The sequence below is a fragment of the Anarrhichthys ocellatus genome, unplaced genomic scaffold, assembly GCF_004355925.1.
Source record: "Anarrhichthys ocellatus isolate YVR2014 unplaced genomic scaffold, GSC_Weel_1.0 scaffold10, whole genome shotgun sequence".
Taxonomy (NCBI): Eukaryota; Metazoa; Chordata; class Actinopteri; order Perciformes; family Anarhichadidae; genus Anarrhichthys; species Anarrhichthys ocellatus.
The window spans coordinates 1329999-1354288 of NW_022280040.1; the positions used below are offsets into that span (position 1 = coordinate 1329999).

Here is a 24290-nt window from a genome sequence, read left to right on the forward strand (position 1 = left end):
ACACACACACACACACACACACACACACACACACACACGCACGCACACACACACACACAATTTGGAGCATAAATCAACACGTTCACTCATCAAATATATGCTGTGTGGTTCTCTGTAGTCCGTCCAGTGCACCAAAGACAAATAATTCTGTCCAAAGTCCAGTTGGAGAAATGGAAGGGGCAGAGGATTGTCAATATATGCACACATATATTAAACATAGCATGTCTATGTGTGTTCAGGAAAGACAGACATCATAAAGACTACCTTGTGAATCTTTGACTATTAAACCCCATTTTTTCATGTTTTAATATACTTCTGTCTTTACAAAAATTCTTACATGATAAAGTTGAATTGTTCAATACGTTTACATCATAATACAAAGGTGGTTAGTCATGCGTATGTTAGTATGTGTATTCTATATGAGTGACTATAAAGATTTGAACCACCATTTCAATTTCAACAAGTCCCTGAAATTACAAAATAAACTCAGTCATGACAGCTTCTTCACACCATCATCTGCCAGTCATCTCCACCTCCATCTTGACCGGCTCAGGCTGCCCTGCCTCTGCACCACATTTGGGGCAGGTGAGGTAAGCGTCTGCAATGCTGTGGCTTTTGATGCAGTAGTAGCAGAAAACATGTTGGCAGCCCACTGTATGAGGCATGGTGGGCCACTCTCCGCACAGTCCGCACTCTTTCCACGCGCCTTGCTCTTCTGTCGCCCCCTCCCTATCAGCGCTGTCTCCCGCCAAAATAAATGACAACACGGTTGCCTTCAGCTTCCTTGTATTGATCAGTGGTAACAGGAAGATGAGGAACTCAGCAAAGCCGTGCCACAGCAGCTCGCGGTTCATGTACTGGTAGGTTACGTCCCGCACCACATTGGGCTTGCTGAAAACCGCCCGAGCTCCCACGATCCTTTCAGCCAGCACAGGATGGCGACCTTTTCTGAGGAACACAAGGAAGTTGATGAGACTTGTGAGCTGTGTGATACTGGAAAAAAAGGTCAGGCAATTGCGGAGACCCTGTTGGAGTAAACCACCGTCTCCTTCAGACACGGGCCCTCCTGAACTCAAGCACAGCAGCAGGCTGCGGGAGCGCTCCTGGAGCCAGCGGGGACCTGCAGTGAGCAGGGCCAGACCCAGCTTCTGCCTGCGAGACAGAGGTCTGTAACGGGGAGACGAGGGGAGGATGTTGTGGTAGCGTAGACTCAGTAAAGACTGGCCCACAGTGGCACTGCTGGAATAAAGTGTGAACCTCCACAGAAGCAAATGGAGCAGAGCCCTCAGTTCAGGCTCCAGCGGCGTGAGCAGGCCTGGGCGGCAGTTGTGGAAGCACTGGGAGAACTGGGTCCATACCAGCTGCTCGAGGGATGAGTCTAGCTCGAGGGCATCCAGCTGGCTGATGCGCAGTACTGGGGTCTGCGGGTCAACATCGGTCTCTCCAGCCGAACTTTTTTGGTTGTCCTCGCTTTCCAAACCTGCTGGAAAAAATAAAACCAACGAGTGTAAATATGATAATCATGTTTTTCAGGAAATGTATGCGCGGACTTCAATTTTGCAAACGATAAATAATATACAAAAAGAATGTAAACAATCATTTTTGTTTAGTCTGGGCCTTCAATCCGAGAGTTAATATACATACGAAGTTGATTGTTGACGAAATAATCTTTGGCTTTCCACTGAAGTGCATGAAGGCATCGACATAAGTAATCAGACAGGTTTTACAATAACGGCTAAAACCACAAAAATAGTAAAAAGTTGTAAAAAATAAAAAAAACTTCCTCCTAAAACTGTTAATCAAGTATTAATAATAATAATAATCGTACATTATTAAATACCTTATAAACCTACGTGCAACTCCATACTTGACAGGGACATGAACAAAATGTATACAAAGGCACAACTATTAAAAGGACAACTAGGTTGTTGGGAGGAATGAGGCCCCCGGAGGTGAGGCCCATCCTGTTAGGAAGGTTATTTTTTCTTTATACATAGAAACGGAAATCACTTTTCACATGTAAAACCCATCCTTAATGCAACCTTTGAGCTGCGCAATGCAGAAGAGCAGGGGGTCTTAGACTGCTCTCTCCAGTGTATAAACACACACAATCCAACACACACACGTAGACACACACACAGATACACAGGAGGCAAAGCTCGGGGGCTCTTGGTGCCGGCTCCCTCTGGAGATAGGGGTGTGTGTACAAATCACATCACTAGGGATTAGGCTAACGGCACAGTCTCTGGTACACCGTAAACATCTGCCAAATGTGGAACAATTTTCCTCCCCCTAGAGTCGCCTCCATGTGGGATCCCACCATTGTGAAGTCTGGGCTATTTTGCGCCGCATACGATTCCAAACTGCTCACAGTTCCCCCAGTTTTATCTGCCCTTTCCTCAAATGAAACGCTTAAGAAGTGGGAGACTAACTAACGCAAGGAGAGACAGAGCAAGAGGCCCAGAGAGAGAGAGAGACAGAGAGGCCTTTTTCTGACAGTGGCTTTTGTGTCTCGCTGAACAGGATTTGTCACGAGGCTTTAAAAGAGATTTCAGCTGGGTAAATATGGCAGTTTTGACAGAAAGAGAGAGAGATGATGGTCACTTTAGACGTTTCTCGAGGAGGCAAAAAAAAAAAAAAATCCATTTAAATATGCGGTGGCAATGCTTGGGTTTATTGCGGTGCACAGGACCATCTGTGTATTCATGATGTTTCAATAGAGCCAGGATACACCGTCCAACTAAGTTAGAATTAGCAAATGAATGAAAAAAAGAGTGAATTCACGCTGAAGTAAGCAGGTGTGACAAATTCATTGAGCTGCATTTGAAATGCTGCCATGTTTAGTGACTAGAACCTCGCCTGTGACGGAAGTGGAGTTTGGCTTCAAAAAAATAAATAAATAGATAGAGGTAGTCAGACTGTGTATGGTAACCAATAAACAGGCTCCATTTGTTTAGCTTAATCTGAAAGTTTTTCCTTGATGGGAGAAAATGTGGAGATTATGTGCCTGTGTGTGTGCGTGTGTGTGTGTGTGTGTGTGTGTGTGACTATGTATGTTTGTCAAGGGTAGCCTTGATCTATGCAGAGCTCTCATACAGAGCTAAATTAATCTATCAGTGCATGGTAACACAGACGCCCACACAAACACACACTCACACACACACACACACACACGCACACAGCCAGGTGGTGGAAATCCCCGTCACAGCAGCAGCAGCCCTCTCGGGAGAGCAAACCCGGCCGGGTCCAATATTCTTTTCAAAGCCTTTTATCGAGCAGTTTACAAGTTATGAATGAATATGTTTTATTTGGGGAAACACGGTATTGACAGCCACCTATCAATAGTAATGTGACTATTGTCAAGGGTCTGTCAATATTAATGTAATTATGATGTAGAGGGATCAGAGGGATGCCAGAGTCGGGGGCCAAGTAACATCTCCTGCCCACTGCCATATCAATAGCTGGGATTGCTATTGACAGCTTCCCTTCAGACTTGCAGCACTTGCCAAATATATAACAAGCAGACACTTCAGTCAATGCAGGGGCTGCCTATAAAAATTAAGCATTTGAATTTACAAGGCTCTCACCGTGGACGGCTGGAAATCCATGTTCCTTATGTAATAGTCAAAAGTCACAGTCAATGTCAGTGTTTACAGAGCACTGGCACGGTGTGTGTTTGTTGGAGGACAGCCATCTACACACAAGAAGTACACGGATACAAGCAGACGGACTCTTTCTCGGATGATTTCGCCACAACCACGCACGCCTGATGTGATGTATTGCCTTGATAATTCTCCCGTGGGTCAGCCAACCAACCCGACCCAAAGACAAAATGCCCTCTCCTGGTTGTCGGCAGCTGACGACCAGCAGTCAGAAGGCAGGTTAGAGGAGTTCACTGAAAAATCAACAGATAAATCTGGGGTCTTGCTTTTCTATCAGAGCTGTGTAACATACTTTAAAAAGATCTTCCTGGGAATATTAAAAGGTTATTTTGATTCAGGTCAGATGAGTTTGTTCCCCCCCCCCCCTCCCTCCTTGTTCCCTTAGTCGGTGCATCTTGTTCTGACAAAGATAGCGCACTGCCTCAAGGCTGACTGCCGTAGCTTACAGACAACAACAACAACAATATCCAATCTAACAGGGAACAAACTGCAACATCGCTTCAAGGCAAAAAGGGGCCATGACCAGTGTGAGGAAGGAGAGACGAGGCAACAAAAGCCTACAGAGCATCAGACCGAAGCCTCGCAGCTGCACCGGGTCCTCTGAAAAACAGACAACGGGCTGTAATGACACCCAACAGGAAGATACAGATAAACAAAGAGACAGACGCGTCACGCCACGCGTCATCAAACCCTCAGCCAGGAGCTCTAAACTACTGTCTACTGATACAGTGAAGGGAAAAAAAGAAAAAAAAACTGGGGGCAAAGATAGCTCGGGAGAAAAAAAAAACAAGGGAGGAGAAAAACAGATAAGCACCAACCTCTCCCTTGGAGCTGACCTTGAGACTGACGGTCACAATAAAGGAGGAGGGAACATTCCTGAAGCATATGCGGCTCAGCCCCACTGAGGTGCGGGCATCCAGGGAATAGCCTATAGAGAGAGAAAGGCTGCACTTTCTTCTTGACCTTGGCTTTGGTGTCTAGGGAGGGGATGAGGGTGTTTAGGGCAGAGGACTAAAGACTGAGGGATGCTGGGAAGGTGGAGTATCTCTGGGGGATTGCGTTTAGCTTTTTCCCGCAGCAGACAAGTGCTCTGAAGCTGCTCACAGGGCTATCATTCCATGCCGTTTGGAAACGGTGTGTCCAGAAGTCTTGATTAAGCTTATGGTGTGGGGCAGGGCTCAAACACCTATGCACTTAACTGTGGTTGTTAGCGTAATATATTTGCTGAAATAATGCATAAACATTCACTTAGCTTTCTATGATGCTTGTAGCAAGAAGCCGGCTATGCATTGGCAAAGCATGCTGGATTACAACTTTACATTTTCTTCTCTCTTCCATGTAAATTAATTTGTGTAAAAGCTCTGGTGAATAGATCCTATTTCTCCGAGCACTCTAGTCGCGTTTTTTTTTTCCTTTCTTTTTTTCCCCTCTTTCGCCCCCTCACTTTATTGCCCTTCTTTCGCCAGGAACGAGCGCAGGCCTATTAGCCATGGCCTTCTAATGTCCTCACTGTGAAAACGGATGAGAATGTCAGATTTAGAACTTTTAAGAGAGTGATGTCATACAGCAGACCACAGGCATTACAGGGACGCTAAGATTACCCAGGCGGTAACCAGACTAATTGTTATGAGTCTGTTTCATGAAAAATGAATGCGTTCAAATGCAGGGGTCTTCAGGCTGTGTGTGTGCGTGCCACACACTAATGCTTTATCAAGGCTCTCCCCTTTTTGTAATCACCCAAGACTCCTCCGAGCCACGGGGTGAGGGCCAAGTTAATGCCTGAGCACAAAAAAAATACACATCAGTTAGAACAGCACGTCTGACATATGAAAAAAATTTGCTCTGCTTAATCTGGTTTGCTCAGAAGGTAAATTATTTAAGAGAATTAATTGATTTCATGAGTAGGAATGTTGAGTATGCTGGGGCTGTATGAGTAATAAGTACAGGGGTTTGCAAAAAAAACAACTTAAAAAGTAATGAAACATTTAAAAGCGCAGAGGCACAATGAACGTGGAAGACAAAAAATGGAACAGCTAATAAACGAGAGAACTGAAGTTGTGTCTTTCTTAGGACTCACAGAGGGCACTGGGGCCTCACCTCATGCAAATAAAATGTGTTGTACTGAGGAATATTTGATCGGTACATTTCCGAACTTTTGCTTTATGCATGAACACATTTTGTCACTTTTTTTTTTTTTTTAATCTGTGTAACAATTAGAAAATTCTAAAGTGAGGTGGACTTTTTGTCTCCAGTAAATCTTTGAGAATGTGAAGGCCACTGCAGGATGGGAGATTTAAAAATGTGCAGTCAAACCCACGGTGCAGACCGATACTTTTAGGAATCCCTCATTTATATCTGCGAATCAATTTGGAGAATTGGATTGCTGCCTCTGCAAATTGTACCCATAATGACATGTCGACATGTTATAGGCAACTTTCATATTAGTTTGGAAGTTTAATGCCTCGATTTCCAGCCAAAATGTACACATTATAGCGAGTGCACTGCAAATATGATAAAAAAATACTGTGATACTTGGAGACAACTGAACATGATGTTTAAATGCAATTATTGAAGCACACTGGATGTAAACAGCTGTAACAGGAACACAAATCTGTCCAATTCCTATAAGTCTATAGCTGGTACGTATGGATTCTAAAGCGAAAAGGAAATGAATGAAATGACATGAATAAAAACAAGATAAAAATCAGTCTGAGAATTAACATAGCCGTTAGATGTACAATGTATGTGCGATATAATGTCTTTTGTTCTCTTAAACGACTAAAATGATAAAGCTAATTCAGGAGGGTGGAATTCTTTCCCAATGAGTGCACAGACAACCCCTCTTGCTTTTATCACTTCCCTTCATCTGAAAACTGTATAAAATGACCTTATGACCGAGTGAGATCACAGCCCAACTTAACTTCGGCGACTCCCTTAAAAACACACTCATTACACTAAGTGTTTAGCTCCAGAGGCACATGCCTATACTTCAATTTCATGCAGCCGGTCCACATTCTCCTCATAATGACATTGTCTCTTAATTTTTTAAGCCCATGCCCATCAGTCTTTAACAACAACAAAACTCAAATCTGCTCCATTTTGATAACAAGGCCAAAGCATTATGAGATAATCACAGTGGGGATTAGGTTTTTGGATAGAGTGTGCAAGAGCAGTGCAGTCAAAGCCAGTGGAAAAGAGAGATAGAACCAAGAGAGAGATAAGAGTAGAGGAGTAGTGATTGGGATGAGAGAAGTGAGTAACGTTGGTCTCTTGAAAATCAATAAGATCAACTTTACCTTGATTTGCAGTGTGGAAGGTTTTGATCTCTGCCACTAATTATTTAGTGGAATAATGTAATTATGTGCAGAGCAGCACTCTTGAAGGAAGACACACTCACTCACTCAAAAGGTTACCATCCGAAGTTGCATATGGCAAATATACCTGACAACATGACTCACAATTCATAATAGTTGATCGTTTGAACCGTATCCACTAAACGCATCGACAGGCATCAACAATCGATTTGATTTTAAATTCAAACATGCAGGTGTGAAGGGGGACAAATACACTGAGAGAAGACAGCAACAAGGAGGGGAGTCTTTTAAAATAAGCGGAGGTGGCGCATTTAAGCTTTCCGTGGGAATACCAGGGTGTGGAGAAAAAATAATGCACACTTGGATTTTCGCTGAACAACACAACGAAGTTATAATTACCCATTTCTGTTCAAGGCAAAGCCGAGCTCTGTGCCATTTCTCTCTGATCAGACCAAAACAACACGTATATCCGGGTTGTGCGAATATGCACCGCCTCCTAAAGAAAACTCACCAATGGTGTGCAGCGACGTCACGGCTACGAAGCCAGATGGTGCAAATGAGCCAATCAGATCACACAGAGCCAACGCAGCGGCAAAGCAGGAGGGTGAAACGTCGGTCTGTTTGGAAATAATTCACGAGTCCTCCGTTGTAGTAACGGAACATAGCGACTAATTTGTTGGTGAAGCCACGGTAATTCACATAAAGTAACACAGACAATGTCTTACATGCACTTAAAATGCCATGCATTGCCTTTTTTTTCAGGTTTGCGCAACAGTCTGATAACGTAAAGTATACAGCTGTGCAAAGATTCAACCAGAGGAACAAGCCGTGGTTTTGAGTTGTAGCTTTTTCGAAGCCTACGGTTTGTTGCATAAACATTACGTGTACTTTTATTCGAGCCATGCTAAAAACTTGCACAACCACATGAGCCAAATTACAAAAAACATCTCCAGGGTCAGGCGAAAACTGGAAGCTATCGGTACAGCGGATGGATGCTTTGAACCTGCCCTCTCCTTCAAAAGAGGAGCTGAGAGTAGCCATCCACGACCCTGGGATGGAGACAAACAACATTAAACAGCTTGTACACGAGTTCAGAGGACTTTACGAGCAGAGATTGACAACTCTGGAGCTGGACACCAGTGTAACCAGAGAGGAACTGCTACAGGTGAGTACCTGACAAGGTGTTACCACACGTGTGTGCTTATGGTAATGACGTCGCGCGGTCTAAAGCGCTGCAAATAGGCTCCAGTCTCTCTGGAGATGTGGGTTCAAAACCCCCCGCTGCCATTATAATTGTCTAACGTTATGATAGTTCTTAGCTACTGTAATATGTGCAAGACGTGTGACATCATTGACTGATACTGTAACATTGTAACATGTAGTGACTAACAAATAAATTACAACTTGGTTAGTTTGACCGGGGCTACTTTGCAGCCTCCTTAGGTAAATCCAGGGCACTGAACCTTGTATTTAATAGGTCCACAACATAAATTATACATACAAAAAGAGGAATTATTGAGGACCTTCTTCAGACCCAAAGTCTCCACAGTAAGTGCAGTTTTCTTCCAACATCCATTGTCATTAGGTTGTCATCCATCCAATACAAATCAAAGAGCATCCTGTCCACCGTGACTCGGGCATCAGAAGATGACCTCTGTCCTGTCAGACAAATGACAGGAGGAAGCGCAGGGGTGCTTTCATAAAGCCGCAGCACTTGTAACAGGTGGCAAATTGCATTATGTTTCCATCTGAGCGGCAGGGATCAGGAACACAGATCCACACTCATATTTAAAAAAGAGAGGTTTCTAATCATCAGGATTGTCATGTGACATCATTTAGCTACAGAATGTAGCCTGTGTGAGCTGGGCTGTGCATCAAAGCAAGTGTAACAAGGTTTCAGAGATGGGTTTCGGTCAGCCGGCCCCAGTCGCGGGCCCGCTTAACAAGGTTATGTGTTCAGAACTCAGAAGCTCCCCGAGTCCTAAAGGTTGATGTGGACAATTAATCATAAAGCTTGTCCATTGAAAACACACAGCCCATTCATCCATGAACCCATTGTATGTTTATAATGTTTCCTAACATGTTGGAACAACCTCCCAATTATAGAATTCATATAAAGTATGTTTTTTTTCTTATGCTTTGTGGCAGTAATCACTGTGAGGGGCTGAGCTGGCAGGCATGAGGCTCCTCAGGTGGAATTTCAAAAGGAGGGTTTTCTTAACCCCAAACAGGAGCAAACAATGACCATGATATATGTGTATATATGATAATATATTCTAAAGAAACAAACTATAACCACGATGTGACTAATACATGGTGCATTCTGATTGGCCATTTCCTGTATTTAAGAGCTCTGCTTTAGGGCGGCATCTTCTGCTCCAGCCTTGCAAGATGTCCCTCCAACAGCAGCGGCACTCTCAACACTGGTATCTCAAAGTTAAATAGAAGTTAGAACAACTTAAGGCAAATGTATGTAAATACAAACTACAGCGCAACTGTACAGTAGTTAACTAAGTGTGTGTCCTTCAAATAGAAACTAATGTTCTACCAACAGTACTAAAGTCAGTGTGAGTATGATGCATGAAACAAAAGCTATGTGTCATTGTCTATCTGTTCGCTGATGTATGATTGCATTAGGTCAAAAGGTCAATAAACTCTATGAGGAGAAAATAAACTGTAAACAAAGCTAAGGTGCTGGAGGGTTACTCACATTTAAATCAGCTGTGTGGCAGCATATGGCCGTCACAATCACTGATGGCTGGAAAAAGGTAAACCAAAAATGCTGTAGTCATGTATAATGGATGTGTTTTCAGTTTCACAACTGTTGAATGTTATTTCAGATACTGTCATCTATCTACATCGTTTTTGTAAAGTTACTCTACCCGAAGCTATACATCAGTGTTGTATTATGCACCAGGGGACGGTACAAACCGCTTGTTGACTTTGCTTGGCTTTAGGGGACAGACGTTTTATGAACACGGATGTACAGGCTCTCCTCTCAGGCAAAATGATTCTGAAATTCAGTGGCACTCCCTTTTTATCAGAGCTACTATCATCGTATGTGTATGCTGTCTGGCTACCTGTGCAATCCCTTTAAGAAACGAGTGTATTAGAAAAAAAACAACTGAGATAACCTGGAAGACTGTGCTGAAGGAGTGTGAGGATGTGATACGTGATATCATTGGTGGAGCATGTTCAGGTGACCTTTTCTTTTCTCAAGTGTAAAAAATGTAAACTTAGAAGTGCTTTCTTCCAGACACAAAGCAGTCAGGAAATAATATCTTTCTGAGCCTGCTCTAACCCCTAATACACTACACATAACGAGAGCAGGTGAATACTTTCCACAAAAGGCAATAGAGCTGCTGTAAATCTGATGTAAGAGCATCATCTGCTTTGATATCTTGCTTATTTTACAGCTTTTACAGTGTTGCTGCTCTCTCTTTTGCGGGTCCTACTCCAGATGTTAAAACTGCACGGAGTACCTGTGGTAGAATCACAGCCTGTGGCCATCAGCAGATTTCACCATTACCACAATTTCTGGCAGTTGTCGTCAGATGTGTGTGTTTACAGCCTGCCGCGTGAGACTATTGATTCCCCACCCCTTGTTTCTCCCTGTTTAATTTCAATGAGACTATCCTAAAGACACAAGGGTTAGATGAAGCTAAATAACACATTACATTTTCACGTGTTTGTTATCCTGCTTGGCTGGGGAGCTTTCATGTTTCCCTTGCGAGGCCATCATTGGAGGCGTACAGTCCTTGTTCTTCTGTGTGTCAAAGTGATAGCTGACTTCACTTTGACATTTGATGAATCTTGGGGAAATTCTGCATCTCACTTCTGTAATCTGTCAACTTAAAAACAACACATATTTGCCAAGAGGCTGTACTACATTTCTGGATCAGGGAAGATGGCATACTGTCTTTGCAACTCTGTCTCTTAGCCTAAGACAAGAACATAGTTTCTAAGTATTAGGAACTATGTTCATATGGCAACTAACTTGCAATAGCAAAGTATGTTCACTGGTGACTTTTGGCCCCGACGTACTTGTAGGAAGTAGTTACAGAGAGGAAATAGATTTGGATGGATTAGTTTAGTGCTTGATCTCACCACCATAGATGAGTTTGGTGTCCCCCGTGCTGTCGTGTAGTGTGTTTTAAACATTGAATATTTATCAAAGATCTTTCTTTTACCATTTGTTTTCATGGCCATTGGACACAAACACAAATATCACAATTTAGTTACCACAAGTGGATACTGAAGGAAAACCAGAGTTTTTACTTTACAAAAATGTGTTCAAATGTTGTCCATAAAGACACGTTTCCCTTCAAGCATACAAAGCTAATACAGAGTAGTTTATAAATGTAATTCTTAAGGGAATGTGGGGGATTTTGTTTCTGAGAGTTGCCCATCATTTTCAGCTTGTTGATAATTTGACTGGCTCAATAAAATAAAACAGTTTGTATTATAGTAGAGAAATGCTTGGTTGTGCTGTCAGCTTGTTAAAACAAAGCGAATGAACTTCCCTTTGATGCTGCTGTTGTTCTTGCAGAAGAAAGTGAATTTCCTGAGGTCTTATCTGAATGACCTTGCAGACCAGAACCAGGTGCTGCTTCAGACCATTGAGGATCTGCAGAAGGAAGCTGACTACAAAGTCTCCAACTGGGGAACAAAGCTCCACACCTCTGAGCGTATATTGGACGTAAGGTTTTTATAAATGTTTTAGTATTTATTTAAGTAGTTGGCACATCAGTATATTTAAACAAATGCACAGTATAGTCTTCTTTATGGTATTTAATTCCTTGATGTACATTTGTGTTCAGGAGAGCAATCTGCAGGAAATACCGTCAGGTTTTCAATACATAAAGAGCATTACAATATTTTTAGAGACATGTTACACAGTATAACCACAATGGCAAACATTGTTGTACATACAGTACAATTTGGAGCATGTGACCTACAACCTGAAGATTGCCACAACTCCCAGGTGACACACTCCAAAGGTTTTAAATAGGAATTTTAGGTATAATTATATCCTTTGGATATATACAAATAAATGTACTTCTTTTCATATTACCTTCCTGTTTAACCTGGGGCATATAGTATTCTGTGAAGAAGCATAGCCCAGCGATAATCTGGCGACCTGACCAGGGTGTACTCTGCCTTCGCCCCCCCGCAACACTGAATAGGATAAGCGGTTTCGGATAGTGGATGGTTGGATGGATAGAGAAGCATATGTCAATAGGATGAAATGTCTATTCATAAACCGAATCTATATGAAAATATCAAACGGGCATAAACACGGCAGAATTTATACAGCATAGAGAAAACAAGAGGGGGAAATAACAGCTCATGGCTGTCTTTTATGCAGTATCTATTTCCAAGATCCTTTCTTTGTGCACACCTCTGGAGGCCGAGGCCACTTCAACTTCACAGATTAAAAGTGTCAGGGATCACACTCAATTTGGTTAACAGTTAAGAACATGAAAATCCCTCATTGTTTGTACAAAGCAGGATCGGCATAGAGTAATGGCAATATGGAGAAGCATGGAGCCATGTAACAGTGTTCTGTTTTTATTGATGGGAATTCTTTGCAGAGACTGGTGTTAAAGATGCAGTGACTTCTTCAGCATAAGCTGAGACAAGGAAGGAGTCAAGCAGAGACAAGTCCCCTGTTTTTGTCTGTTAAGCCTGTGGACCCAAACATTCTGGAGGAGACGATGGATTAGCAGACATTTGTAGTGAACTGGAGATGGAAAGTTGTGTGCAAAAATGCTCTTCCATAGTTTTTTTTTTCTTTTCTTTTTTTCCCCAAGATTGCAGCAAGGCAAGGCAGGACTATAAAGACATCACCGCTTGATGTAGTGACTTTAAGGTATTGTTCCATTTCAGTTATGGCCAGGCTTCCATCAATATTCGCTCTTCTGAGTGGATTTCGCTCATGGAAAAGTAATTATGGCCTTTTATCCATCAAAGTACTTATCTGCTATTATGGAGAAGGTCAGAGGGGTGTGGCTTTGTGTGCTCTCTGCACTGGTCAAACAGATCATTGTAATACAATGCTTTGCATTTGTTAATGCTGTCCATTTTTAACTTTCATCATTGTACAACTTCATTCTCCTATATGGCATTGCTTTGGCAACAACAAATTCAATAACTCAATCTGCACAGTTTCTCTTTCCTATGAATTCCTCAAGTGCCTCTATATGCCGTCATATATATTTGTTGTTGTTGTTGCAAACTATAGTGCAAAAATGCATGTGTACTGAACGATGAGAATGGCCAAGACCTTTATCAGCTTTCACATGTGTTATCAGTAATTGAATTGTAGGCCAATTTATTTAGCGCTCTTGCAGATAAAAGAAAAAATAAAACAGTTTATAAAGAAATGGGTAAAGAAAAAATCTGGAAAAGGGATTAAATGACGTTCTCTTAGTTGCAAAGAGTCCTTCAGTTCATTTAGTTGCACAATGTTGTTGTCCGTGAAAACAGCAGCTTCATTTGACCGCCAAAGACACAGTGTGTGGGAACATAACGGTTTGTTGCCGTACTGTCGACCCATCTTCTGAGCTTTTGAATCTCCATTTTCACCCGTCTTAAACGATGCTCTCACTGTCTGTTTATGTTACTTTGTATGTTTTCCGGGTCTAGATTGGTAGACAAATACAAACAAATGGACTGTTTCACTCAACAGTCTATTAGGATAGCCAGGGGACAACAGTGTGTTTCTGCTCTGATGTCCATAATGTGAAATCCAATCAAATGAAGAGCATTTAGAGCTACTTATGGACCGTTCCACCATGTAAACGATGCAATGAGCTCTGTAATAGGAGCTTGGCTAACGTCTGATTGAATCGTAGTGTATGGTCTTGTTGATGCACAATAGGGTTGAACTGTAATGGACACGAAACAGAGTTTGTTTTGTGGTCATAATATCATGAAATCCAAGTCTTGTGTTCTCTTTTCTAGACTGCTTCAATTAGCCTCTTGTCTATTTGTCATCCATCGGCAGACGGATGTAGCATCATCATGTTCCCTACATACAATATAAACCTGAATTAAACAGTACTTTGTGAATAATACTAAATGTCTATTTTAACCTGTGGTTACAGGGCAATACCATCCGTACGCGTAAGTCCAGTTCAATATGGAAGTCATTGGAGAATCACTTTAAAATGCATTCAACTTCTCCACTTTTATTGACCAATGTGACTCTATGTACTGACTTGATCAACTCCACCGAATATGTGCTCCACCCAGGTTAAAACTTATTTTAGTAATTCTGTGGAAAAAAACTACAAACACAGTCATTACACTGAGGTTCATTTCATCCTGTGTAGTAGTATTCATTGACACGGTTTACTGTGGAATAAGGATGTAGATGTATTGTGCCAGCTGAACTCTAAAGCAGCATTGTTTCACTCAGAGATTGATTGGTTTCTATTAGGTAGCTTTCCAAACTTTCGAAAAGATATATGGAAAGTGCTGAACTTTCTTTTTGTTGAAATAAAAAAAAAAGGTTTGGGAAAGTTCTGGGAAACTTCCTCATAGTAATTTCCGCCAATCGCCAGTCGTTTTGGCAGCTTAAGGATAAGTAATCATGTAATGCAATAAAATCGTCACTTTATTGATCTCAGTAGAAATATTTTTTTCCCTTGCGTCATTCCAGGCACAAGGGCACAAGGGCAGCTACAGAACAACTTCTGGAGCTACGTTTGTTGGCCAGATGGTGGTCGTAGAAAGGCCACTTGCCTTTTATAAGACGTATGATTAAGAAAACATAAATAACTGTGCTGGAAGTTAATATGTTGTTTCATGTCGTCATATTTTATAACAGCAGGCTGCAGATGGTAAGAAGGTTGATTGGTCGGTAGTTGTTTGTCAGACTCTTTTTCTAGATCTATTGGATATGTTGTTTGTGTGTATGCGCGCACACACACACACAATACTTGTAGTCAGTGTATGTTTGTCTGTTGGGTCGATTTTTTTTTTTTTTTTTTTTTTTTTTTTTTTTTTTTAATTCACAGAGTTTAGCCCCTGGGCTACAGGGCAGTATGGGGGACTGTGAAGGCCTAAGAGGGATCAGTGTAGATCAGAACAGATCAGTAGGGATCATTTAGGATCACTGGCCCACTCTTTGATCCACTCATCCTGTCATCTATTACCATACCAGCATATTCATAACATCCACGTGTTGGTAAACACATTTGTGAGACTGGTGCTTTGTTGTGCTGGGGCTCAAATTGAAAGTATCCCATTTTGTTAGCTTTCCTTGTTTATAAGAGACAAGGTTAAGAGGACCTCATTTATTTTGTCTTTTTTGTACCTGAGAAGAAACGAATGGGTTATAACAAGTGACGAATACAAATTTGCTAACTGAATGCCGGGAATGTCTCCAGCTGTGATGAGAGTCTCCAATTTTTTTTTGTGTGATTCACAAAGTGACTATTTATGACAGTCCCCATAAACCACAGAACGGGGGCTATTAAAGTGCTCAGGAACCAAATGAGATAATTGGTCTCATGACTTAATCCATGCTCATGAGAACATCATTCTTCCTGACACGTGGAGCACCCCTCTATGGTAGCCCTCTTAAGACCCATTTCAATAAAACAGTACATTAAAGAAGCAGAATGTAAGCTATGGCGTCGCTGTCGGATGAATACCTTTCTGGAATTTGCAAAAACAGCCCTCTTTTCGGAATGATCCCAACTTTTTGAATTCATAGGTCAAAATCACACATGCAGATGCACTACGATTGAATCACAGTAGTACCACAAATACATGTATCCCCTTTCCCCCGCCCAGGAATCGCTAACCGATTAAGAACAGAATTATGCCGGCTAGCCTGTATACTATTCATGCCTTGAGTGTAATGCAAAGAAAGAGTTGCTCCGAACCTGGTCTGACCCTTTGGAGTAGTGACTGCTCTGCCCAAGTCAATGAGAGAAGGTGGAAACTCAATTTAGGTCTGCATTAAAAAACAGTCTCTGAACTGTGTGACCTTCATCAACCCCCTCCTCTCTCACACACACACACACATACATTTGCTTGTGTAGTGGCTGCTTGGAGGGCGAGCGGGAGTGAGAGTGAGAGAGCAGGGGAGGTCAAGGGGTGACGATGGTTGACTATGCTAATGCTGTTGTTAATGACTTTGCTGTGAGTGATAATTGATCGTCTTCATTACCATATTAACTTCTCTGCCCCCACCCTTACCAGAGCCCCCACCCCAACCCCCACTCTCTCTGTGCAGTAATGGATGCCCCTGTTTGATCCTTCAAATAATGAACTAATTAGCTTAATTAAAATCAATAGAGGTGCCAATACCGGGTTAGACATCTCAGGGATGCTGTCTCTATCTGCAGGGAAAGGAATTTTCAGAAAGAGGTGGTGAGAGAGGATGGATGGCAGGCGGTAAGATGAGTAGTACATAAACAACAGGAAGGGTGGGAAAAGGTGAGGATGCAAGAGTAAGAGAAGACAGACACAGGGACAGGCAGAACAAGAGGAAGCGGTTATTTGAAAAGAGAGCATGACAAACACAATGAGGTGAGATGGGTATGGACAAACGGACAAAGAAGAAGTGGGACGGTAGGAGTTGGAGGTTTAAAGATGGTAAAAATGTAAAAATGAGTGGGCAAGGACAAGAAAGCACGAGAGAAATATCCCAGAAAAGGAGGGAGCCACGGAGAGGGGGAACTAAACGAGAGAGAGAGGGCAAAAGAGGTTCCTAATGCTGATTTATGAGTGCTTGACGGTCGTTAGCTGGAATAAATGGCTTGTAGGAGTGGCTGCAGCATTACTCCCTGTACAGGATACTAAGTGCATTGTAAGGTCAGCCATAAGGCCAAACTTGCATGTAGTGCTCTGCCCTTGTAAACCTTTGTTAATATATCAGCCAGACCTGTAACTAGTCCATCTGATACACATGGATGACTGTCACTCCTGTCTGGTAATTATTTTTATTTCACTTTGATTTTGGGAACAACACAGATGTTTAGTGGACACAACTTATATAGTTGGACAGCACAGGAATGAAAAGCACATGTTGTGTTTGGTGTGAATGTAATTTGGTAAAAGGTAGCGCTGAAACAATGAGTCAATTCATTGATTAACTGATTGCCAGGAAATTAATCTGAGAATGTTATTAACCCATTAATCATGTAATCACGTATATAAAACAAGAAAACGTGCTAGTTCCAGGTTCAAATGTCAAATAGTTGGTTTTGCTGCTTTCCTCAGTTTTATAATGTAAAGTGAATATCAGATATGGATGGCCGGTCGCTCCCCTTGGGCAATTTGAAATTGTCATTGGATTTTTTTGTAATTTTATTAACGTGATCAATCGAAGAGTTACAAAACGTTAATAAAAATGTATTTAAGTTATTAGCAGCCCTGCTACAGTCCTTGCTCAGGCTTTTTGTGCACAATCTTGTTGAACACGCTGCTTCTTTCAATGGACAGAGGAAGTTAAAAGTCTTGCAAAGGGTTCGCATAATCTATATAACAGGCAGACATCTGCCAACTGTACAAGGTTGTAAGTCAAGCCCCTTTCCCACTGGACAAAAACCCCTCTAACGTCTGGCTTTTGTCTTTGGTGGGAAAGTTTACAATTTGCATTCATTCCCGGGACGAACAATTCTGCAGTAGTCACAAGTATTTACTGGCTCCAGTTCCGATCGGCAGTGATGGAAACATGACACGCGGGTGGAAGTGCAAATGTTTGCCCATTTTCCTGCGCAATGCTATGTGACACACGTTGAAGTTTAATTTAATCCATGTTGAATAAAATCAACACGGATTTGGGCAATTATTCTAATTTATTAACGTACAAAACAAACAATTAAAACTCATCAAAACTGTCTTGTTAGTCTTTCTACTTCAGCAGCCACCAACCCTGGTTTGGTCAAACTAAACCCGTAATTAACAGAGTTAGATATGAAAAGAAACAGTATTGTTGAGCTTCGCCAAGCCACCAGAATGTATTGACAGATTCTGTAACTTTACCCGACTGATCATCGTAAAACACACTTGATTCAAACTCAAGAGAAACAAAATAAAAATGTACAAACTGTGGTTTGAGAGTTTGAGGGATGGACTCACAGGTCGGACAATTATTTTCAGAAGATGTCGTAATAAACGGTCAGAATGTCGAATGAAAAATGTAATAAACTTGTGTGGTTATGCAGAGTATATTTAGATAAAGGTTTGAGTGCATTTTGATGCCGTAAAAGTTATTATAAATATGGCACAGAAACAAATCCCTGAATGTAAGGCTGCAGATGTGTGTTTTTTGTTTATCATCATAGTTGCATCACTTTACACTTGCGTCAAGCTCACTCTGGACAAAATTAAAGTCCACATTTTTAGTCCACGTTCTCTCTAAACATGCAGCCCATGACATAAGACGCTGGCGTGTTCCTTCCAGTCACCGTCACCACGAGTCGCGTTATCTCATTTCTTTTCATTCCCCGCTCTCCGTTGTGATATGGTGACTCACGCACACACGTCGCTGCCTTTGTTTTTTCTCCTCTGTTGCTTTCAGTTGACCTAGCTCCAGACAAAAGGAATGGAGGGGGAGTGGGGAAAATGGAATGATTGCGTAAATGGCTGGCTATTTTCAGAAAGAAAAGAAGCAGGAAAAAAGCGAAAGTGAGGTGGGGAAAAAACAAAACAGGGAAGAGGAGGCGTGGGTGAGGGGCAAGTGGATGAGACAGGAGGAGACAAGAGAATGTGACGAGGTTGAAAGTGGCTGTTGCTGTAATCAGTTGGCTTTGTTTGTTTGTTTGTTTCTAAGTAGAAGTACAGCTGCTACTTCTACTTTTAATATTATGTTACAGTCGTTCAAATACTTCTACCAGTGAACAGATCCACAGGCAGAGGATTTGTTTGACTATATTCCACATCCTTGCTATTCTGTACTTGGGACTGCGATGGGATCACTTTAGGAAGGCTCAGTACTGCTCGTTATAGACAGAGCACCTTCTATTAGAACACTTTGCATATGCCCATTCTGTTTGTCTCAAAACTGAGTGAGAAAACGTAGTTGTAACTAAGATGTGATGCAACATCCATGTAATGCGCTCTCTTTCTCTCACTCTCGCACTTCTTTTTCCCTCACTCATGCACTCTGCTGATTTTGACCATTACTTTATTAGTATATTTCCTCACTACTCTTTAATGGTATAGCTGTATTTCAAACAAAAAACAACAACAACCTGCATTCAAATTCAAGCAGACAATCACATGTAAGCCCTCCCTCTAACAAATGAATGTACCGTGCTCATAACCTTCACTGGGCTCATTATCATAGATTGCAGGCCTTTTCATAAAGCTGAGACCACTGGTGACGGATTACCAACGGGATGGCCACACACACACACACACACACACACACACACACCGTGATCCATAATGAGACCTTATTCCGGACACTCAACCCCAGCTGCCTGTAAATTACAGCCGCCACTCTGCCATACATACTTAATCAGCTAATGTTGTTTTATTCCTTTATTATTAATTTGCTCCTGTTTCTGATTTATCTAAAGCGCACTGCATCACACCAGTATTTTGTCTCCTCCACAGTTCAGAGAGGCAGAGAGAGTCCATGTGCTTATTCGTGTACTTAGGGGATTGCATCTGTAATGAATGGACTGGCTGTTTAGGCATACACAACACAGCCTACTACTCACCTTAATAATGTAAGCAGGTCGTAACTCCTGCTAACCCAAGGGTATATAAGGCATGCGTACACAGACAAACACACACTTTCACACGCCCAACCACACACAGTCTACCTGTATTAGCCGCTGACCTCTGTGTGTGCCATGTCTTCTCACTGTCACATTGCAGCTGCATTAGAATATGATGTTTTGTGAGTGGGGGGGAAATCGTGTGTATATCTGATCGTCTTTATGTTTGTTGGTTGGGGGACACAAGCACACTTTATGCATTGATAAGATCTACTACACATTTAGAAAATCATTTTTATATACTGTTACATTTAAAAGATAGTAACTTATTGGACTTATCAGTAAAGATTGCACCGTGGAGTAAAAAATGAGGTATAGGGAGTAAACAAGTCAGTCTGTGTTCATCGTTTGTTGTTTCCTGTATTAAGTGGTGTCCTAAAAAAACAACGAGTTCCCGCGGCAGTCTTAAAGGTAGCCTGTCTGCCTGTATCATGCATCAAATATTAACGTCACACATAATGGGTTCAATCCCATCTTTCCGTCCGCACCAGCTCCTCTTTTTGGATGTTTTTTGCTTGTTCTTGTGTGTATAATTTGGTCACTGCCCCATATCCTGCATTCACGTAAACACACAGTTGCACACATACCCGTACTTAAGACTAGCACATGCATAATTGAAACACACACACAAGCTCATACTTAAAGCAGACACACACACATACGCTCACACACAGGGCCGTGTGTTGACCTGTGAGTCATTGCTGTCCGCATTGATTTCCTTTTCCCAGAGTGACCCCTGTCACCACAGCGATAGAGTGGCCGATATTTCACCAGTACAGCCGGCTCCTTCTCTCTTTCTCTCAAAGCCCCTTCTCGCTCTCTTTCTGTAAGTCTAAGACTCTCCCTGTACTTGCATGTCACTTTCTCTCTTCAACTCCTTCTCCGTACCCTTTTTTCCCCTTTGTCCCCATCTGTTTATTTTCTCTTTTTAATGGTCCTATGTAATGAAAAAGCCAGGTCACTGTAACTGTTTACCTCTTTTGTGCACCATTCATTTATAGTGTTTCTTTATGTTCTCTTTTTGTACAGATACAGTATGAATTGACCCCACAACAACAATTTTGACCCATATTATTCACTCATCCTCCACAAACCAATGTTCATTATGGAGAGATACAGGCAGACAGGGTAATGGCAGGGTTATTTGAGTCCAAGGAGTTGTACTGTATCTGGGAATGAACAGAAGACTGTGTGTGTGTGTTTGTGTCCGCGTGTGCACTTTTATCTAACTAGACTAAACTGTGCTGTCTCTTCATCTCAATGTCCTTCTTTCAGATCAAGTGACATCCTGTGCTTCCATTGCGTCAAATGTATTTTTTTTAAATCCCCAAACAGGACAGCCAAATTATTAAGTCATTAGAGTAATCATATTTCAGATTTCATCTTCGATTCTTTTCTCTATATTTGATTCTGTCAGCTTTTTGATTTGATTTTGGTGATTTGTATGCTGTTGGCCCCGTTTTGAAAATGAGCAAAGGAGAAAGTGGAGACTTTTTTTTTTTTTCTTTCATCAATCGTTTATGCAGTTGCATGCTGTGATTTTTTTAGTTTTAGTTTACTGTTCTTTTTCCCGAGACACTATTACCATGTTTCTGTGGTCATCAAGAGGCAAATTCCAAGCGATTAGTTCAACTTCATCACAGTTTACAGCACTTGGAAAGTGTTTTAAAGAATGCTTTTCCTTTATTGAGCATGAGCAGTGTCTAATTGATTAATAAAAGTCAAAATTGCATTATGGTGAAAATGTAATGCCTCACATCAAGTATAGTATATGTTCCCCTTTATATCATTTATAACATGTTGTTCTACTTGGTATAATGGTCTCTATACTAATATACATTACACTATCTCTGCATGTCCGTAACAAATGAAGAAGCATTGCTGCACATGCCCCATGTGACTAAATCTGTTTGCCATTTCTTTGTCTCTCCAAGGTGTCTGAGGTTGATGTGAGGACTTTGTTGCTGGATGAGCTTGTTGGACCTGCGTCTCAAGTCCCCCACAGGTATGGATAGATATCGTCAGGCGTGCTGTATGGCACTCTTATAGTGATTATTAGTTACTCAGCTGCCCTTCATCAACAAGGATTTTTGTTTTTTTCTCAGGAAAAGTTTACTCTTGACTCTTGATAACTAATAACTTCTGCGTAAGAACTTCATGAATCGACCACACACTCTCACACAGGTCCTCTACTGCAGAGAGAGGCAACAGTGTTGGCCTCAGGGGCTCTGTCTCTCCGGAGGGAGTTTGAGCTCCTGAGGGAGTCACTGGAACACCACTGTCCCCATGGCAATATGCAAATCCCTGTATGATATTTCCCACCATGCAGTGCTCCAAAGCCCCTAAAGACTTGTTCTGTTTCTACTTTAGACCTTTCTGGAAAGACAGATTCTCATTTTTAGTTTCACACATTTTGACAAAACTAATGAAAGGAACATTTTCTGAATCTAAATCTGCATGCTCATACATATGTGCCTATTCCAGATGTTACCATTGCTAGTTAGACACCTGGACTTACCAGACCAGGGAGAGGTTTGATATGAAAATCACGTGAGTTCCAATAATCCCCATCGCTTGCTGAAGCTTAAGTTACCCAGTGTCAAATCGAGCGCAACCTTTTTTTTTTTTTGTCAGTCAAAACCATCCTGCAAATAAAACATTAAATTCAATTGAAATTGGCACTTTAATACTACTTCTTAACATTAACTTTCCATTGGTCTCCTGTACTGACAACATATAAAGTACTGTATTTCTGCCAAATGCTATATCACACAAGTTGACGTTGTAATGGTTAGTGTGATTACATGACATAAACAAACATAATATTATATTCTAAAGCTGTCATATGAAAACTAAGAACACATCCAAATATGGTCGGAAGTAACCAGACAGTAGTTTGACAGCCTGCAGTGCAGCCAATTAAAGCACCAAGCAGAGCAGGAAAGGGTGGTCTGGCACCATGTGGCACAGTTGAGTTTGTGGCTGTACAGGCTTTCTTTGGCAATCCTGCGAAAAGGCACTGAAGGGCATGATGGATCCTCAGCCAGCGCTCTCGCTGTCAGAGACACGGGGATTTGCATCACACCTTGAGCGTTTTAAATGGCTGCACATATAATAATAATAATAATAATGAAAAAAAAAAAAAAATGAAAGGAGTAAATCAGGTCTCATGAAAAGAGATGACAGGCAGGTTGAAACAGTGGGTGAGTGTGTGTGTTTCTTGCCACCAGCGTCAACATTAAACACATCAGATTGAAGCCACCCTCCAGGGTAGCATCACTCAGCCAGGTGTGTGTGTGTGTGTAAATGTGTGCGTGTACATGGTGAAACCTAAGTCTTTTATCTACTTTTCCATTTCCTCTGGTTTTTTGTTTATCTACAGCTTTATTTATATATTTCTGCTCAAATGGTGTTCCGCACACACACACACACACACACACACACACACACACACACACACACATTGATCTATCGATGTATTGATGTGTGAGTGGGTGTCAGTTTTTTTATTTCCCATCCCTCCAATTTTTTAATTATTTTCCCTTCGTATAATCTCCTGCAGAGTTTTTTCCTCTAGAGTTAACTTGAGTGCTGTTTTCCTTTGCCAAAAGCAGTCAAATGCTGAAAGTTAGTTAGGTTAAAAAAAATAAAAAATAAAGCTTTGACAGAATATCCTGATTCTCATTTGGGAAAGGTAGAAACTTAACTTATTTCGCACTCCGGCAGTATCCCTCAGTGTAACTGTTGTAATTCAACTCCAAACTTTTCTTTGTTAACAAAAGTGATAAGATATTTAGGCTTAGGAGACTGGTGCTTCATTATTGTTAAATTATTATTTTCCTCATGGCTGTGCTTGTTTTTCTGTTTGTCTCCTGACTCTTTCCTTACCGTTACAGTAGTGGATGCATCTCTCTCTCTCTCTCTCTCTCTCTCTCTCTCTCTCTCTCTCTCTCTCCCCCCCACTTCTCTCTCAGGACGTGAGGAGGATATGTCTCTTTTTCTCCATATTGACTTTCCCAGGTCAGGCTCCTCTTCTCCTATTAGGCCAAGCTAACTGATCAATACGCAGGCCTGGTGGGCTGCTGTGTGGACATGCAGACAGGCATACACAGCGGGCCGTGCCCAGGCCAATTGCCACACACACACACACACACACAAACATACACACACACACAGCAGGACACGTAAAGTACATGCATCTACCCAATCGCACACGTTCATACATATAATTATATGTAAAATGAATAACGATACAACTGACTGTAGATTCTAATATTCCTACAATCTGTTATAAAAAAATCGCTAACCTGAACACAACAGATTTCTAAATCAATCAATCAGTTATGTATCAATCTCTAAGTCTTCATCGAGTTGGTTGCTTCTCTGTCAAATCCGAAGATGTAACAAAAACTCCTCCTCTCCTCTCAAACCTGCTCCTCTCTTCTCCTCCCCTGCTGTTTTCCCAGCTGGTGAATTGTGACATCTGCAGTGCTGCATGGATAAGCAGCTGCCAGAGATGGAGGGGGGAGGGGGGGGGGGGGGGGGGGGGGGGGGGGGGGGGGGGG

The 24290-nt window shown here is 41.7% G+C and overlaps 2 protein-coding genes across 3 annotated transcripts in view; one reads left to right on the top strand and one right to left on the bottom strand.

Annotated features, from left to right (window-relative positions):
• Positions 1 to 7423, bottom strand: pex2 (peroxisomal biogenesis factor 2). Of its 2 annotated transcripts, none has more exons than XM_031849795.1 (2): positions 7376 to 7423; positions 1 to 1483 (listed from the first exon to the last, which is right to left on the bottom strand). In XM_031849795.1, the coding sequence occupies exons 1-2, from the start codon at positions 7377 to 7379 to the stop codon at positions 513 to 515; spliced, it is 975 nt and encodes a 324-aa protein (XP_031705655.1). In that variant the 5' UTR covers positions 7380 to 7423; the 3' UTR covers positions 1 to 512. The 2 variants fall into 2 exon arrangements, with proteins under 2 accessions (XP_031705655.1, XP_031705656.1); XM_031849796.1 differs by having other exon boundaries at positions 1 to 1480; positions 7376 to 7416.
• A 157-nt stretch (positions 7424 to 7580) lies between these two features.
• Positions 7581 to 24290, top strand: part of LOC116385090 (trichohyalin-like) — a 94313-nt gene continuing 77603 nt past the window's right edge. The window contains exons 1-3 of the mRNA XM_031850286.1: positions 7581 to 8141; positions 11526 to 11675; positions 21660 to 21730. Coding sequence (XP_031706146.1) covers positions 7965 to 8141; positions 11526 to 11675; positions 21660 to 21730 — 398 coding nt within the window. The 5' untranslated portion in view covers positions 7581 to 7964. The remainder of the gene's footprint in view (positions 8142 to 11525; positions 11676 to 21659; positions 21731 to 24290) is intronic.